At 36.7% G+C, this 19,185-nt stretch overlaps 1 protein-coding gene across 1 annotated transcript; it reads right to left on the bottom strand.

Annotated features, from left to right (window-relative positions):
• Positions 1–8,816: 8,816 nt before the first annotated feature.
• On the bottom strand, positions 8,817–14,859 carry LOC117722942 (olfactory receptor 52N1). The gene is made up of 2 exons (XM_076914942.1): positions 14,532–14,859; positions 8,817–12,825 (listed from the first exon to the last, which is right to left on the bottom strand). Exon 2 carries the CDS (start codon positions 12,780–12,782, stop codon positions 11,817–11,819), a length of 966 nt encoding a protein of 321 aa, XP_076771057.1. The 5' UTR covers positions 12,783–12,825; positions 14,532–14,859; the 3' UTR covers positions 8,817–11,816.
• Between the last annotated feature and the right edge of the window lie 4,326 nt (positions 14,860–19,185).

The following is a 19,185-nucleotide window of genomic DNA, read 5'->3' as shown; positions in this document are numbered from 1 at the left end:
ATGTGAGCTATTTCTACCATTTTGTTGTTTTAGGCTACATCGTTTTTACCGAATAAGTGTGGCTTGAATATATATTTCTCTAAAAATACATGTAAATATCCCCCTCTCAAGAAAACAACTGACAAATTGTTCCACACTAAGTAGTAGTCGTAGTCCAATAAAACCCCAACAGCATACCAAATACAGCTTCTAGGATGGATATTCACAGATATATGAGATATCAAAAGTAATTTCTTTTTCATGGGTACAAGGATCCTTCTACACTGTTGTTGCAGTGTGAACAAAATTTTGTATTTATCCAGGAGATTAAACAACTACAATTTTCACAAGCTGCAACAATGTTGATATACATTCATCATGAACCAAACCTAGGATTCGAACAAAAACTTGTGTGTGAAAATTTTTAGCACCTCTTGTTAAAAAGTAAACAATGTTTATAACTCTTTAGATGCTAACTTAAAGTAGATATATAAATGTGGGTACTTGAAATAAAGTTTATTCTGGAAAGTGGTTAAAGGGAAATGGCCAAAGGGAAGGCTTGGTAAAGACACTGAGTGTCTGAGTCGATTGCCAGGACCCACATATTGGAGGGAGAGACATGACTTAGACAAGTTGGCTTAGGGTTGCCACATGTGCCCCTCCCACAAATAAGTAAATGTAACTTTTATAATGGAAAAGTAACCCTGTAATAACAGTATCAGTTTTGTTACCATCATCATTTTACTATCTGATGATATATCCAATAGCATCATGATGTAAACTTTAAAGTGCAGAATATGATTGATATTTTAAAAATTTAGCTTGTGTAAGGTATGAAAGAAATGCTAAATTTGGCCCCCAAAAAATCATACTATTGTTAAAATTTCAAGTTAATAGAGAACATAAATCTCAGAAAATGAAGTAGAATGAAGCCCCCACCTCCCCCTGTACACCCTCACCCCACATCACCCCCCACCCCACCACTCCACACATCACCCATCCTACCTCTCCACACTACCCACACCACTCCACTAAAACCCCTATCCCCTGTCCTCTCCACTCCCAACCACGCCCTTCCAGCCTCCCAGAAGTAGTGAAGCAGTGCTGGGATTACTGCAACACAGTAAGCCTGAAAGACATCAAGCTTAATGATGGGAGCTGGAACAAGGCTGCCAAGTATACAAAAGTACGTGTCTGAAACAGGAAACTGCAATTTCACAAAGTCAGCTGTCGTCAGGAAATGGATGCTGAGCACAATAGTGAGAGGAGCTGGCTTCCAGCTATTGAGCTTTCTTCTAGGAATTCCTCTGGACTACCCAGGAATGGCATAGCTGCTTGCTTGGAAGTCTGAATGAAGGGAATGCCACTTGGTTGTCTGCTTTCAAACCATGTAAAAAGATTAGCTTTAGAATGTGTGATTTTGATCTCAGTAAAAATGGTAAAATGTGATGAAATTATTTTTTACATATGTATTTTCTCTAGTTTGCTGGAAAATAAAAACAGATTTCAATGAATTTGAGTGTGATTCCAGGACTGTGTAAATACTCAATAAACCTTTATTTATATAGGGTAAGACAGATTAACCCTGCTATAAATACATTATGATAATTGATAATAATGAAATTTAAATTTTAAAATGGTGTTGTTTGAATGTTTTGTCAGAAATATACCAAATAATTGCATATTTAAAATGCATTTTATGATGACCACCAGGGAAACAGGCAGCCTGACTGCAGACCTTCACCTCTCCTCCCTCTCTTCCAAATTCAAGTCCCCAGTTTCATCTCTAGCTCTACCTGCTGCAGCCTCCCCTTCCTCCTTGCTCTGTCTCCAGTCTTACTGATTTATCCCAGGCCCCGATTCAGCCAGTGAAGCCTGACACACAAGCAAGTAGACCAGTTCCTAATTTCCCAGTCCCAATCCCATTCCGAGCTCTGTGGCAGACCCCCTTTTGTGAACTCTCCCCATTGTCTGTTTCCATTCCTAGGAGACTAATCAGATCCTGGTAGAACACCCTGATTTCTTCCCTCCCGTCTATCCCCTCAGACTCTCCCTCAAGCTGATCCCCATTCTTAAGTGTCAGTTCCCAATACCTAAAAACACATTTTACCTAGAACCTCTAGTGACCATCTCTAGTAGAATCCCATAAGAATTTGACACCAGGCAACACAATCATCACACCCTCCTAAGAACTAAAGAGGGCAACAGAAAGCAAGAAATGAAACACCCACCCAACAAAGACAAGCCCAGATATCAGCTCCTAGAATTACAATCTTCCCAAACACAGATTCCTAAACAGCTATATAAAAACACAATAATGTCCTGGACAAAGAGTCTCCATTAGAGCACAACAACCCTACCTCAGTAGGCCATAAACAATGTAATATAGCCACAGCGCAAGATACAGACCTTAACAAAGCTATTATAAACATGATGGAGGACCTTACAGAGGAGATGAATTAATAACTTAAAGAAATACATAGCCAGGCAGTGGTGGCGCACGCCTTTAATCCCAGCACTTGGGAGGCAGAGGCAGGCGGATTTCTGAGTTTGAGGCCAGCCTGGTCCACAGAGTGAGTTCCAGAACAGCCAGAGCTACACAGAGAAACCCTGTCTCGAAAAACAAAAACAAAAAAAAAAACAAAAACAAAAACAAAAAAACAAACAACCCCCCCCCAAAAAAAGAAGAAATACATAAAACTACAAACAGTGGAAGGAAATGAATAAAACAAAAAGTTCAAGATATATATATATATATACGTATATATATATACATATATATATACATATATATATACATATATATATATATATATATATATATATATTTCCATCCCAAACTGAAGGAAATGGGGAAGTGAAAAATTTAGGAAATCAAACAGGAACCTTAGAGGCAAGCCTCACCCACAGAATACAACAAATAGAAAAGAGAATTTCAGGCACTGAAAATATGCTAAAAGAAATGAGTACTCCAGTGAAAGAAAATATTAACTCCAAAAACTCCCTGGCACAAAACATACAGGAAGTCTGGAACACTATGCAAAGACCAAATCTAAGAATAATGGAATAATAGGCATGGAGGAAGAAAAAAACCCAAAGACTTTTTTTTTGAAAAGCAAATTTATGGAGGAAAATTGCTTTAATCTAAAGAAGATGCCAAACATGGTACAAGAAACATAAAGAACACCAAATAGACTGAACTAGAAAAGAAATTCCCCTTGACCTAAGTATAGACCAAAGAAAAATATTAAAAGCTAAAAGGGAAAAAGGCCAGCCTGGGACAAAGCAGGCTCTAGTTTTGTTTTTGTTTTTGTTTTTGTTTTGTTTTGTTTTGTTTTGTTTTGTTTTTTTAAAAAAAAAAAAGATTAAATACAGGCATCGTGGTACACACCTTTAATCCCAGCATTACAGGAGACAGAGCCACGAAGATCTCTGAATTCAAGGTCAATCTACAGAGCAAGTTCCAGGACAGCCAAGCTTATACAGAAAGGGAGTTGAAAAACAGAAAGCTGGTAATGGAACAAGGGGGAACATGTTTCAGCTCCTGCAAGCAGCAGAACTTGGCAGCTTTGGCCGTGTGGCTCTGGCTTGAGAGTGAAAATTGGAAGGGACTACTGGAACAATTGATGCTGGTTAGCTGGAGCTGAGAAATTGGTAGTGATTAAGAAGAGACCAGCATCACTGAGGTGAAATCTTCTGGAAAGTGTTTTCTGAGAGCACAGAGGCTATGATCCAGAGATAAATAAGGTTGTACCTCTTGTCACAGCTGTAATTGGTAATGTGTAAGGGTCACACAAGTGGTACAGTTATGAAGGCATGAAGAAGTCATGGAGAGCAGCTGAGGCTTAACACAGTGAGAGGCTATGAAAGGCCATTGGTGAAGGTGCAGCTTCAGTTGTTGACAGCCCAGTACTGAAGGAGTCATGCAAAGGAGTTGAGGCTTGGCACTATGAAGGGAGCTTATGAAAGGCTATTGGTAAAGCCTAGTTGCAGTAGAAGACCCCAGTGTATTGGAAATACCAGTACCATGGGGTGATCAGCAAGACAGCAGTGGCAGTGGAGTGAATCAACCTGAGCTTAGAGTGTTACATGGGGCAGAGCTGGAAAAGTGATCCAAGTCCTTTGGAGGAGTCGAAGATCATTCATGGATCCCAGACACTGAAACAAGAAGCTGTAACACTGAAATTGCCTTGGAGACTCCAAGATGCTCGAGAAGCCAGAACCATGGGCTATCTGCTGAGGAAAGCTACTAACAGGGAGTGGAACCAGTCCATAGAAAGAAATTTGTTGCAGTCAACAAAGATAAAAAACGAGATCTGAAGACTGCTTTGATATCAGACATAGAGATGTGGAGTTTGGAGTTTGCCTAGCTGGTTTCCTGTCATGCTTTGGAGATTACAGTTAAGTGATTGAATGAATCTCAGAAGAGACTTTGAACTTTGGACTTTTAACATTATTGAGACTGCTATAGATTATGGGGGCTTTGGAAGTTAGACTAAATGTACTTTGCATTATGCTATGCTTAGGTATGGCCCCCATAGACTCATATGTTTAAACAGCGTATGGGGACCAGGGAGTGGAATGTTATGGTTTGTATATGTTGGCCCAGGGAGTAGCACTATTAGAAGATGTAGCCCTGTAGCTGGAAGAGGTGTATCACTCTCAGTATGGGCTTTAAGACTGTGATGCTAGCTGCTTGGAAGTCAGTCTTCCACTAGCAGCCTTCAGATGAAGATGTAGAACTCTCATCATCTCCTGCACCATGTCTGCCTGGATGCTGCCATGCTCCCACCATGATGATACTAGACTGAACCTCTGAACCTGTAAAGCAGCCCCAATTAAATGCCCTTAAAAATGTTGTCTTGGTCATGGTGTCTGTTCACAGCAGTAGAACCCTAACAAAGACACTCGTCAAAGGAAAAAATCCACGAAGAGGAAGAGGACGTTGCAATTCTAAATATCCATGTACTACACACAAGGACACCCAAGTTCATAGCAAAAGTATTATTATAGCTCACATTACAAGTTGGAATTACACTAGGATAGGAGGAGACTTTAGTATCCCACTCTCACCAATAGACAAAAGCTAAACAGAGAAATGCTGCAGCTAACTGATGCTATAAGACAAATGAACCTAACAGATAGTTACAGAAAATTACACAAACACAAAAGAATTTACCTTTTCCTCAGAACCTTATGGAATGTTCTCCAAAACTGAACACACACTTGGGCACAAAGGAAGTCTCAACAAATATAAAAAAATTGAAACAACTCCCTGCATCCTGACCACCATAGATTGAAGCTGGATAGCAACAACAGGAAAAACAACAGAAAGCTTACAAACTCAGGGAAACCTAATAACTCACTATTGAATGAAAAAAAATGTGTCAAGACAGAAATTAAGAAAGGAATTAAAGACGTTTTAGAATTAAATGAAAATGAATACCCAATATTTGCAGTATCAGGGGACACCATGAAAGTGGTTCTAAGCGCTAAGTTCGTAGCACTACGTGCCTAGATAAAAACATTGGCAATATCTCACACTAGTAACTGAACAGCACACCTGAAAGTTTTGAACTTTTTTTTTAAAAAAGGATATCACATTCAAAAGAAGTAGATGGTAAGAAATGATCAAACTCATGCCTGAAATCATTAAAATAGAAACAACAACAAAAAGAGTTGGGTCTTCAAGAAAATCAGTATGAATGACAATCTTTTCAAAGAATAGTTAATGCCAATCCCCTTCAGATTATTCTACAAATTAGAAACAGAAGGAACATTACCCAAATCATTTTATAAAGCTACAGTCACACTTATACCAAAACCATATAAAGACACAACAGAAAAGAAAATTATGGATTAATTTCTCTTATGAACATAGATGCAAAAATACTCAATAAATATTTATGAACTCAATCCAAGACGATATCTATGGACACACACCAAAAAGACCATCCATCACAATTAAGTAGCCTTCATTCCATAGATCCAAGGATGGTTCAACATATGTAAATCAATAAGTGTAATCTACAATATAAACAAACTGAAGACAAAACACTACATGTAGGAGAATCCAAATAGATCCATGCTTAATCATCCTGAACAAAACTCAGCTCCAAATCAAAGAGCTCAGTATAAAACCAGATACACTAAAACTGATAGAAAAGAAAGTAAGGAATAGCCCTGAATTTATTGACACAATAATACAGGCACTAAGATCGTCAATTAATAAACTGAGCCTCATGAAAAGAAAAACCTTCTATAAGGCAAAGGATCATTCGAACAAAGTGGCAGCCTACAGAGTGATTTTTTTTTTTTTTTTTTTTACCAACTACACCTTCAATACAGGACTAATACATGAAATATATAACAAACTAAAAATCTAAATATCAATAAAACAAATAACTTAATTTTTAAAAATTGCATATAGGGGAAAAATGACTGGACTTTTAAAAAATTAAAGACTAATAATAATTTTAAAAACGGCATACAGATCTAAATAGAAAATTCTCAAAAGAGGAAACCCAAGTGGCTGATAAACACTTAAAGAGATGTGCAACATCCCTGGTCATCAGGGAAATGCAAATCAAAAGAACTCTGAGATTTCAGCTTAACCCATCAGAATGGCAAAGATCAATAACACAAGTGGCAGCCTATGCTGGCAACGATATGGAGGAAAGGGAACACTCATTCATTGCTGATGGGTATACAAATTTGTACATCTACTGTGGAAATTAATTTGGCGGTTTCTCAGGAATATAGTTATCAATCTACCTCAAGTTTCTGCTATACCACTCTTGGGCAAACACTCAAATGATACTTAATTCCACCACAAAGGCCCTTGCCCATCCATGTTTGTTGTGGCTCTACTCACAATAGCTGAAAATTAGAAAAAACAAAAAACAAACAAACAAACAAAAAACCCTGATGTCCTTCAACAGAAATGGATTTTAAAAACGTGGTACAAAATGGAGCATTACCCAGCCATTAAAAAAAGAAGAAGAGGGATTGTGAAATCCAGGGAAGTGTATGGAACTAGAAAAAAAAAAATCAACCTGAGTGAGGTAAAACATATCCAGAAAAAAAATATGGTATATATTCATCTATGTGTGGAATTAGCTGTTGAGTCAATGAAAACCAACCTAAAATCCCTAGAACCACAGAGGCTAGGTGTTTAGTAAGGGACTAGGGGGGACAGATAGTTCTCCCTAGGAAAGGAATAAAATAGCTATTGGTGTATAAAGAAGAAGACTAGATAGAGCAGAAGAATCAAGTGGATAGTGGGAGAGAAGAGGGAAACTTAAATATCTGTTATTTGGTGGCACAGTCTTATATAGAATATCTAGCACTAACAGGACTGTCAAGATTGGTAGTGAATTCAATAAAGTTGTAGGTCACAAAATTAACAAACAAAACACTGTAGCATTTGAGGTTATTGTCTGTCCAACTGACCATTTGCATGAACTCAAAAAGACAACTGTTTTCACTGGATTCCAAATAAACCATAGGAATTTAGTAAAACAAAAAATTTAAAAGTACATCATGAAAGCTACCAATTATTGAAGAAATACATTGAAGAATACATGAGTAAATGAAAAAAAGATTGTTAGCTGTTTATCACAATTAATGTTGTTACATTTTACATGGGATACAAAATGACCCACAGATCTGACCTAATCCCTTTCAAAACACCAGTGAAAGTCTTCAGAGGAACAGACTAAAAATAGCCACAAAGCATTTCAATTGGCCCAAGAGACAGTGAGCAAAAGGAGCAAATCAGGGAAGTCACTGTCTGACTTCAAACAAAATACATGCTAGAGTTACCAAATATCATGGTAATGTTAAAAAAAAAAACAGACATGTGGATCAATAAAAGAAAATGGAAACCTACAAATAAGTCCACACATTTATAGCCAAATTTGTTTATAATTGTTTTGCCTTATTATTTTATGTGCATGGGTATTTTGTCTGCATGTATGTATGTACACCACACACATGCCTGGTGCCCACACAGGTCAGAAGAGGGCAACAAAACCCCCAGAACTGGAGGTATAGATCATTGTGAGATATAGAGTGGGTGCTGCAAATTGAACTTGTGTCCTGCTAAAGAGCAGCCAGTGCTCTTAACTACTGATCCATCTTTCCATCCTCTAAACTGGTTTTTATAAAGTAGCAAATGTCATAATCAGGGAAAGAGTAGTCTCTTTAATAATGCTGTTGAGAAATATGGGTGCTTCCGTTTAGAGTTAGGAAACTAGGCCCTTATATGGCACATACACAAAAAGGCAATCTCAATGAACAAAAGTCTTATATGCTATATCTTTAATCACAAAGACAATACCATTTTCTTGAAAAAGAGGGTATTTCCAGAGCTGAGTTAGCTGTGGCCAGTGAATTCCCTGCTGAAATTATATACATGCAAGTAATTTTTGGACGAGGGTTGTATTTATATATTTAGGAATACACACACACACACACACACACACACACACACACACACACACATAGCTACAATTTTTAAAAAGGCCATTAACCTGAGGGGAGTGCTAGGGGAAAATTGCAGGAAAAAAAAAAAAGAGAAGGGACAAAGGAATATAACTATGTTTTAGTTTCAAAACTTTAAAAAAAAAAGTCCATGCTATGAGAGTAAATGTTTAATTTGCTTTCCCAATGCTACTTGTGATTAAGCAGAATGAAGTTCAAATTTTCTTGTGTTTGTGGATCTGTTTTACTAAACAAAATTCTCTAGTAAGTCAATTATGTAAGACTTGTGGACTAACAAAAAGTGAACCGATAATTCATCTTTACATATGATCAACTCTACATATGTGGTTTCTTGTGTGTTAGTTTTCCCTAGGGAAGATAGTGTTGTCTCTCAAGATCCTTCCATCCTTACAATGCTCCCTTTATAATACTCATCATTTCCCCCTTGCCCATAACTCCAAGCATCCTTCAGGGGAAGATATTTGAAGAGGAAGCCCATAACTCCAAGCATCCTTCAGGGGAAGATATTTGAAGAGGAATTTATTATTTTTCATCCAGAGTGAAGGGAACTTAGTTAAATAGTTAAAAACACTATTCAGACTTGTCTAGAGCCTACTCTGCCCAATTTACATTGCTGTGGCAACGTAAATGAACTTGGATGACACATCCTGAGTGAAGTATACCAGTCCAAAAAAAAGTCAAGTATTGTATTATTTCAACTAAAAAAGTCAAGTATTATATTATTTCAACTATACATGGAATCTAAAAAGCTGAGCTCCTAGATGTTGAGACCAGAATAATGTTTATCAGAAACTGGGGCATTGTTAGCAGAAGGTGAGCAAATATATACAACTCCATATGTCTAAAGAATAGTATCTGTAGTTCTACCATAGAGTTGGGAGATGGTAGCATTTTGAGTATTATTTTGAGAAAGAAATGACATATAAGGTGACAGACATGCTCACCAACCCAATTTGATCATTTAACTATACATGAATTATGACATCACATTGTATCCTACAAATAATGCCAGCTGTTATTTATCATTCAAACCTAAATTTGTATTGAAAAGAAAATATTTTGTGGTAGCTTAGAGAGACTTTTCTCTTGTTTTAACATTTGCTTCTCTTAAGGACAACTCTAAAAGGCAGATACTTTCTTCCTAGACACAATATTGATACATGCTCTGAAATATTCTTTTTGTCTGGTTTTAAAGCCAGCTCTCACTGTGTGTTTAGGATGGCCTAGAGCTCATGATTCCCTTACTTCTGTATGCTGAGTGGTTGATATTATGGACATGCACAGTTGGGCCAGGCTTACTTTGACTTTTTATTGCTGTGAGTTTTTTTTTCTTTCTTTCTACAATACATTTGCAATTTTATTATCTTCTCCTGAGGGATTTTCACTATCACTTTTTCTTATGCATTATGTAATTTACTTAATATTTTAAATTATCTCCTTTATCCTATTCCATATAAATGTCTCTACTGTTTAACTAGCAAAATATACTCTCAGACATCTCTGAAAAATGTGGATCTTGGAAACATACTACAGAAAAGATATGATAATATCACTGTACTAATATTGAAGGAATCAAAATCCTGAGTTGGTTGTAAAGTGATCAATGTTCATACTCCACATTTGTTAATATTCATATGATAATACCAGTTCAAGAATTATTATTTCAATTAATTCATTAAAAATGTAAATAAATTCAAGAGTCTCAGAATCACAGCAACAAACTTTCTCAAGAAAAGCCAAAGATATGGACTTTTGAAATTGATGTTTGCGTAGCAGTGACCTCCTTACACATACTGTGTATACCACACATGTTATCATACACTACATATGTGTACCAGATAGTACACATAGAGACAGTCTATATGTCTACATATAGGTACATATATACTGTCTAGAGAAGAGAGTAGGTACAGATGTAATGATTTAGTTAAATTCTCATTATGTGTAAGAGAGTGATTAATAATCTATTTAAAGTTCAAATACATTTGGAAAAGAATCATCAGAAAAACAAAGTAAGCACATACATGAGAATACAACCTCTTTGAAAGAGCATGCATTGTAGTAGTTAGATGAAGGAGATTTTGAACAGAGAGATTTTTTTCACTATAGTCTTGTCTATAATTTTATTATAATTTGTACAAATATGCAAATATAATTTATACTAATTTTAACACTTCTGAAAGAAAAGAAAATATATACAATTTATAAACCATGCATAGCTAGCATGGGAGGTAAAAAGAATTTTTCAAAGATTAGACAGTTGGGGTATTGTTTAGTTCATGTTATCAAATCCAATAATTAGATGGTATGAAGAAAAAGTTTACATCATAAATAAAAGATTCACGATTAATCACCTGTCATCATATTAAAAATATCTCAGACACATCCTTCTTTACATGGTGTCTTACTCTCAAAAGCAAAAATTATTCTAATGTCTTATACCATAAGTTAGTTTACATGCTTCTGAATTTTATTCAAAGGAAAGCACATATTTTATGTCTTTCATTCATTATTATATTTGATTAAGCCCAAACTATTTAATCCATTTGTTTGATATAACTATCTCTAAAGAATATAAGTCTTCTATGATTCACATATCTTAAAAGTTATTTTAGAGCCGGGCGGTGGTGGTGCATGCCTTTAATCCCAGCACTTGGGAGGCAGAGGCAGGCGAATTTCTGAGTTCGAGGCCAGCCTGGTCTACAAAGTGAGTTCCAGGACAGCCAGGACTACACAGAGAAACCCCGTCTCAAAAAACCAAAAAAAAAAAAAAAAAAAGTTAATTTAGTTAGCATGTGTATGAATTACAAATGAATATATAGCTGGAAAATTGGGGATTAGAAAACAGCATAGGAAATAACAATAAACTCTTAAGTGATTTTGGAAGAGAAAATTAAGAAAATAAGCACAAATATTCCTGAAGATAAGCCACCTGTTCACATTCACTCTTAGTGATCCAACTACTATGCTGTAATGTTTAGAAAATTATAACTCAGGAGCAAACAACATGTCCATGATGATTGAAAGCAGTGACCTTAGAGAGCTCAGGGGAAGAGATGTTGAGTTCATAACAGGCTCTCTACTTACCTGAATATGATTGCACCTGTTCAAAACAAGTAGAAGAATCTGAGCCACATGTATGTACTTCTTACAGTCAGACACAGGATTTAAAGGTTTCAGGTTAAGGGAACTATGGCTTCTTAGAAGTGTCCATTAAATTCCACCACCCCTTTTTTTTCCCGAGACAGGGTTTCTTATCTTAAAGTTTATTAAATTTTATGGGAAATTTATTAAATTTTATGAAAATTATTCATAAATTTTATGAAAATTTATTAAATTTTATGAGAAGAATTTTCTTTCCCTTTAAACAAGAACCTAATGACACTCTCTCGTATCTGCTTGGTTTTCACCCCATACACAATAGGGTTCATGGTGGGAGGCATGAGTAGATAGAGATTAGCCATAATGATATGTATGTGGGGAGGGATGGTATGCCGCCCAAAGCGGTGTGTAAAGAAGGTGAAGAAGGCTGGGACATAGGTGATAACGATAGCACAGATATGAGCAGTGCAGGTGCTGAAAGCCTTCTGTCGAGCATCTGTTGATGACAGACTCACAACTGCCCGTAGAATCATGGTGTAGGAGACTGTGATGCACAGGATGTCAAAGCCCCCAATCAGGAGGGCAACCATTAGACCATAGATGGCATTGATCTGAACATTGCCACAGGATATTTTAGCAACAGACATGTGGTCACAGTACGTGTGAGGGATAACATTACCCTTGCAGTATGGCAGGCGCTTGGTGAGAAATATGAAGGGGATGACAAGAATCACGCCCCTAAGAAAAGTAAGCATCCCTGCCTTGGCAATGACCACATTAGTGAGGATAGTGGCATAGCGCAGAGGGTAACAGATGGCCACGTAGCGGTCCAAGGCCATGAGCATCAACACTCCGGACTCCATTCCTGTGAAAGTGTGCACAAAGAACATCTGAGCCAGGCAGGCCTTAAAGTCAATCTCCTTGGCATTGAACCACAATATGCAGAGAGTATTGGGAAGGGTGCTGGTGCACATGAGCACATCTGTGAAGGAAAGAAGGGCTAGGAAGATGTACATAGGTCTGTGTAAGACCTCTTCAGAATAGATAAGATACATAAGTCCAAAGTTCCCTGTAAGAGCGATGCTATACATGGTAAATAGTGGAAAGGAGATCCACAAATGAACCTCTTCCAGACCAGGGATGCCATTGAGGATGAATGAAGCTGGAGTCAGGCTGCTGACATTTAGAAGTGACATAATGAGTGTTGGAAATTCATGGTAGAGCAATCCAGAATTTTCTCTGTAAAAAGAAAAATACCCCTAAAGGTCACACAATATAAGACAAACATTTTATTCCCCATAATGTCCATTTGTCTTTCTTGAGGGTCTATCTCTGTCTGAGTATATGTGCTCCACCAAGGTTTTATGTGTGGTACATGCAGTTTTCATCCACGCCTTTAGTGCTAGATGTTTAGAAGGTAAAGTCTGGTCTCTGTGTCTAGGTGCTATCATGTCATCCATTTCACAGTCTACAGATGGCCTCTGATGTGGCAGCTAGATTGACAAAACAGTTGCTGTGTTGCAGATATTGCTTATCCACCTCATGGTGCCTGGTTTGTACTGAAATATTAGCAAACATAGTGGTTCTTACGTGTCTCACTTTCAAAGGCTTTACTTTGTAGTTCTTCTGGCAATGATTTTAACTACCTTCTAGTTTAAACTACTCCATTATGACTCATAGAAAAATTAAATAGCCCAAAATATATAAATCACCTATGTGTATCAACATATTCTTTAAATCAATGAACTCTCTCAAAAGTAAAACTGAAACACCATAAATAATAAATACATGCCTAACCCCTACCAGAAAAATCATCTGCTTGGTGAACAGAAAAGTAGGCAGAGGATAATGAGTCACTAGAAATACAACTTAAAAAGCTAACGTTTTCTTCACAATAGCATCTAGTCTAGTGGGCTTGAGTCAGTTGGATGAGAATGAAGATGATTCACATCATAACAAAGAAACTGACATTCCCATAACAATGTGCTATTTTATTTTCTGTCTGAATCACAAATTCATAGAACCAGGGATTCAAATTTCTTTCAGGTCATGTAATCAAACTAAGCTTTTGCATGTAAAAGAGATAATATGTCTTTATATTCTCTGACAAAACAGACTAGATATTAGCACCAATGTTCACAAAATAATTATAGATAACAAGAGAGGGGAATACTGCATGCAATAGTATGTTTCGATGGAATGAAATGAAACTATGGCCATTAAACAGATTCAGGTAGGCAACACAGTTATAGAAAAGTAGTCACATTGACCAATACATGGAGATTGAAAGTAGTAAGAAAGGAACAAATACAGTCATGGAATGGTTATGGTTCCATGGAGAAGGCCATTGAAGGAAAACTAACAGTCTTTAATTCAAAATTATTAATTCTAAATTTAGAGTATCTTTTGGATAGTTGAAGAGACCCACATAAAACCCAATAGATGTCTACATTGTAATTTGAGGTTTATAAAATTTATTTGCCTTTCCTCATATCCTTTATTTAGTTTTATATAGTTTTCTTTTTCAAAAATAAAAACTATATAGATGAATTCTAGGGATACTTTGAGTTGAGAAGTAATTTGCATATTACAACTACAGAATAGAAGCAGTTCACTAAAAAGAAAGTATAAGAAATGAAAAAATTATGTAATAAAACAATATATACTTGCCATAAGGTAAATATTTTTCTCTCATAACTTGTTGTTGGTTCCTGTGTACAATTTTTCCAAGAGCTTCTTTTTTAAAACACTCCCTGTTGGAGTTACATTTTAGAAGTTAAAAGCTGAATTCTTAATTCAAAGTAAAAAGTGAGTACTGAGCCTTTCCAAATATTAAGAAATAAATCTATCTGAAACTTATTACTCACCCTCCTTCCTTATTATAACCTGTCTTTATTTTTTCCCAATATGAACACATCTACAATGTAGAAATCTGATATACTTACCCTTAAAATTAGTTGTGTTCCTCAAATATCCAAAGGTTAAGTTTCATTCACATCTTTGCTATTCAGGAAAATAAGACCTATGCTGAGAGGCAAGTGGCAGATGGAGCATGCTATTCTCTTATTCTGTCTCCCACTCTCTCCCCTCTCCCCTCTTTTTCTCTACATGCATGTGTTTGTAATCTACATGCATGTGTGTTTGTAAGTGTGTGTGTGTGTGTGTGTGTGTGTGTGTGTGTGTGTGTGTGTGTGTTTGTGTGTGTGTGTGTAAGAGAGAGAGAGAGTCTAGAACTGGGAAGGAAAACACAACTGGTTCTTTTCCTATTTTACTATAACCTTCAAGGAAAAGCAATTTCTATGTATGGGTGTATGTGGCTTAAGAATCAGCTATATCTGGAAGCTAAGGACACTAGCATCTGCTGGGAATTGAGATACTGGGAATTTTCTGATGATAAACTATTTTTATCTTATATCGTAGTCTAGAAATCCTGAGGGGAATAATCTTACAAAGTACAGCATAGACCAGAATTTTCTATGTACTTTTTAGATTTTAGTGTAGTATACACAGTATTAATATTAAAATATTTTTTAACATTAAACAACTCCAGAATATAACTGAATGAGATATGTGATATACTTAGTGTCCTTGATAAATTTTCTTATCAATCAAAAATTTCTGTGGATTATTTGAGATTATCTGGATGTGCAGCATAATGGTATTTGTGAAAAGGGAGATTTTTTTTCCTATTTTAATGCCCTTTTCTTACCTTTTTAGAATTCTAGCATTTCTCTGCTGTGGGATATTTACCAGAAATAGCAATAATAGATGTCTTTGTTATTGGCAACTGAGTGTGATGGTTTGAGTAAGAAAAGTACCCGTAGCCGGGCAGTGGTGGCGCACGCCTTTAATCCCAGCACTTGGGAGGTAGAGGCAGGTGGATTCCTGAGTTCAAGACCAGCCTGGTCTACAAAGTAAGTTCCAGGACAGCCAGAGACACACAGAGAAACCCTGTTTCAAACAAAACAAAACAAAAAGAAATAAAAGTACTCATAGCCTTAGGTATTTGGACACCTTGTCCTCAAGGTACCACTGTTTAAGGAGGCTTTGGTAGTATAGCCTTACTGGATGATGTATATCACTGGGGGCATGCTTTGAGAATAAAGGCTGCTTTCAATTGGTTCTGTCTGCTTTGTGCTTGGAATAAAGGATGGGAGCTCTCAGCTTCTTGTACTTGCTTTCAAACCTGCTGCTTGTTTCTATGCCTCCCTTCCATCCCTCTGGTACCATTAACCAAAATAAATGCTTCCTTCTATTACTGCTTCTAGAAATGGTATTTTAATGAAGAGATAGAAAAATAACTATACATTTAAGTATAATGAAACCTCTTGGAAGTACAGACAACATGTTCCAATGGTCATATAATGAGTTGCACAACCATGTATTAAAATTATAATCATCTAAAACGTATCTCGCATGCAGAAGGAATCATCCTTGGTTAAATATATGCAGGCACACATACCAGCTTATAATGTGTTTATATGTTTATAAAAACTCACATATTTGGGGCTGGAGAGATGGCTCTGTGGTTAAGAGCACTGACTGCTCTTCCAGAAGCCCTGAGTTCAATTCCCAGAAACCACATGGTGGCTCACAACCATCTTGAATGGGGTCTGATGCCCTCTTGTGGTGTGCCTGAAATAAATAAAATAAATAAATAAATCATTTTTTAAAACTCACATATTTTCAAGAATACCTCTGTACACACCTAAAAAATCCTGGTTTTGGTGTCCTGGACATGCATAACTCTAGGTAAACCATCAACCTTCTGTGTTTATCATCTTTTCTCTCTCTCCTCTATTTCTGCTCCCAATTTGCCCATCTCCCTGTTTGCCTCTGTGTGTCTCTGTCTGTGTTACATTTCTGTGAGAATCAGGGCACCTGGAGTTTGACAGCAGCATGTAGAAGTCCTTTGAAGATGTTGGTTTGTTCCTGTATTTTTCTGTGACTTACGTGCTTGAGACACTGACTCACACTGGACTGAGAATTCAACCGTTTGACTATCCTGGCTGGCAAATACACTCCAGTGACTTCCTAGTTACATGCTAGTACCCTGGGTAAGCTCTGTCAGAGCAATGTCTAAACTTCTATGTGTTGTTGTGTTCCTGCTTGACCCTCCTTGCTGGCATCAAAACCTCAGTTTCCTCTCAGTTGCTACATACTATGTGCTCCCCATGAAATTTGTTCTTACCAACTTTCTTCTGCTTCATACTCCATTCTTCTTTTCACTTATTAACATGAAAATCCTTTTCCTGAGTTTACTTGCTATGTTTTTTGTTTCCTAGACCCACCAGATAGGGCATTTGTATCTGTTCTTTCCATTTGTGGGAGTCCCATGTTTGCATCTGGTAGATAGGTAGAGAAAACCCTGATGGACAGCCTCAGCCTGCCTCTAAAACTCCTAAAGGAAATTCCTTTAAAATCCCAGGAATTGCTCTACCTGCATTCTCAGATCTGTTCTTCACTCCCCAGCCCACAGCTCTGCCTGTCTCCCAGGAGGCCTGTTGCCACCAAGGACAACCAGTCCCAGAGGCCTGCTACTCCCAGGGACTACCAGGCCAGCCAAAACCAGAGACAATCAGATTGCTAAAGGCAAACACAAGAACACAATTAACAAAAGCCAGAGCAATATAGAACCATGAGGATCCAGATCTTCTACTACAGCAAGCCCAGGATAGCCTAACACACCTGAAGAGCAAAACTATGACCTTAAATCTCATTTTATGAAGATGATAGAAGCCTTTAAAGAGGAAATAAATGCTTTAAAGAAATGGAAGAAAATACAATTAAACAGGTAGAGTCCTTTAAAGAAGAAACAAATAAATCCCTTTAAAATACAGAAAATTGCTATCAAACAGGTGAAGGAAATGAATAAAACTTTTTGTGACCTAAAAAAAAAAAAAAAAAAAAAAAGACATGAATCCATAAAGAAAACACAAATGGAGGCAACCCTGGAGATAGAAAATTTAGGAAACAGAACAAGAATTACAGTCACAAGCATCACCAACAGAATGCAAGAGATAGAAGAGAGAATCTCAGGCATAGAAGATACAAGAAAAGAAATTGACACAACAGTCATAGAAAATGCCAAATCTAAAAAGAGAAGGGGAATGTAGGCGGCACCCTCTCAGAGGTGAAGGGAGTGGGGAGTGAAGAGCTCTAGGAGAGGGGACTTGGAGGGGGCAACATCTGGGATGTAAATAAATAAAATAATTAAAAATAAATAAATAAAAAATGGTTATTACACATAAAGTTTCTATCACAAAACATCCAGGAAATTTGGCACACTTTAACAAAACCAAACTTACAAATAATAGTAATAGAAGAGGGAGAAGATGCCCAGTCAAAGGCTCAGAAAATATCTTCAACAAAACCATAGAAGAAAACTTCCCTAATGTAAGGAAAGAGATGACTATAAATGAACAAGAAGCTTACAGAAAACCAAATAGGTTGGACCAGACTAGAAAACCCTCCTGTCACATAATAATCAAAATAGTAAATGTAACAAACAAACAAAGAATATTAAAAAATTGCAAGCGAAAAATACCAAGTAACATATAAAGCCAGATCTATCACAATTACAACTGACTTCTCAGCAGAAACTATAAAAGCCATAAGGTTCTTAGACAGATATCTTGCAGATCCTAAGAGACCACAGCTGTCACCCAGACTACTTTACCCAACAAAACTTTAAATCACCATAGATTGAGAAACAAAAATATTCCATGACAAAATCAAATTTAAACAATATCTTTCTACTAATTCATCCCTACACAGGCTACTAGAAGGAAAACTTCAACACAAAGAGGGTAACTACACTGAAGAAAACACAAGAAATTAATCTCCTCACAGCAAACCCAAAGAAAGACACACACAAACACACACACACAAACTCACACAGTACCACTGCCAACCCCTCTTCTGGTGTGTCTGAAGACAGCTGCAGTGTACTCATATAAAATAAATAAATAAATAAATAAATAAGCCGGGCGGTGGTGGCGCACGCCTTTAATCCCAGCACTTGGGAGGCAGAGGCAGGCTGATTTCTGAGTTCGAGGCCAGCCTGGTCTACAGAGTGAGTTCCAGGACAGCCAGGACTACACAGAGAAACCCTGTCTCGAAAAACCAAAAAAAATAAAAATAAAATAAAATAAATAAATAAATAAATAAATAAATCTTTTAAAAAATATTTAAAAAATCACAGGAACTAACAATCATTGATTATTAATATCTCTCAGTATTATAGAACTAAATTCACCAGTAAAAAATGACAGGCTAATGGAGTGGATAGATAAACAGGATCCATCATTCTGCTGCATATAAGAAACACACCTCACTAATAAAGATAGACATTACCTCAGAGTAAAGGCCTGGAAAAAGATATTTCAAACAAATGAACCCAAGAAACAAACTGGAGTAGTCATTCTAATATTTAAGAAAATAGATTTTCAACCAAAAGTAATCAAAAGAGATGGGGAAGGACATTTCATCAAAGAAAAAAATCCACCAAAATGACATCTTAATTGTGAACATCTATGCCCTAAATGCAAGGGCTCCCACATTCACAAAAATTACTAAAGTTTAGGTCACACATCAAAC

Source organism: Arvicanthis niloticus, chromosome 1 (genome assembly GCF_011762505.2).
Source record: "Arvicanthis niloticus isolate mArvNil1 chromosome 1, mArvNil1.pat.X, whole genome shotgun sequence".
NCBI classification, from domain to species: domain Eukaryota; kingdom Metazoa; phylum Chordata; class Mammalia; order Rodentia; family Muridae; genus Arvicanthis; species Arvicanthis niloticus.
Note: the sequence above shows the minus strand (reverse complement) of the source record. Positions and strands in the feature narration are given on the sequence as shown.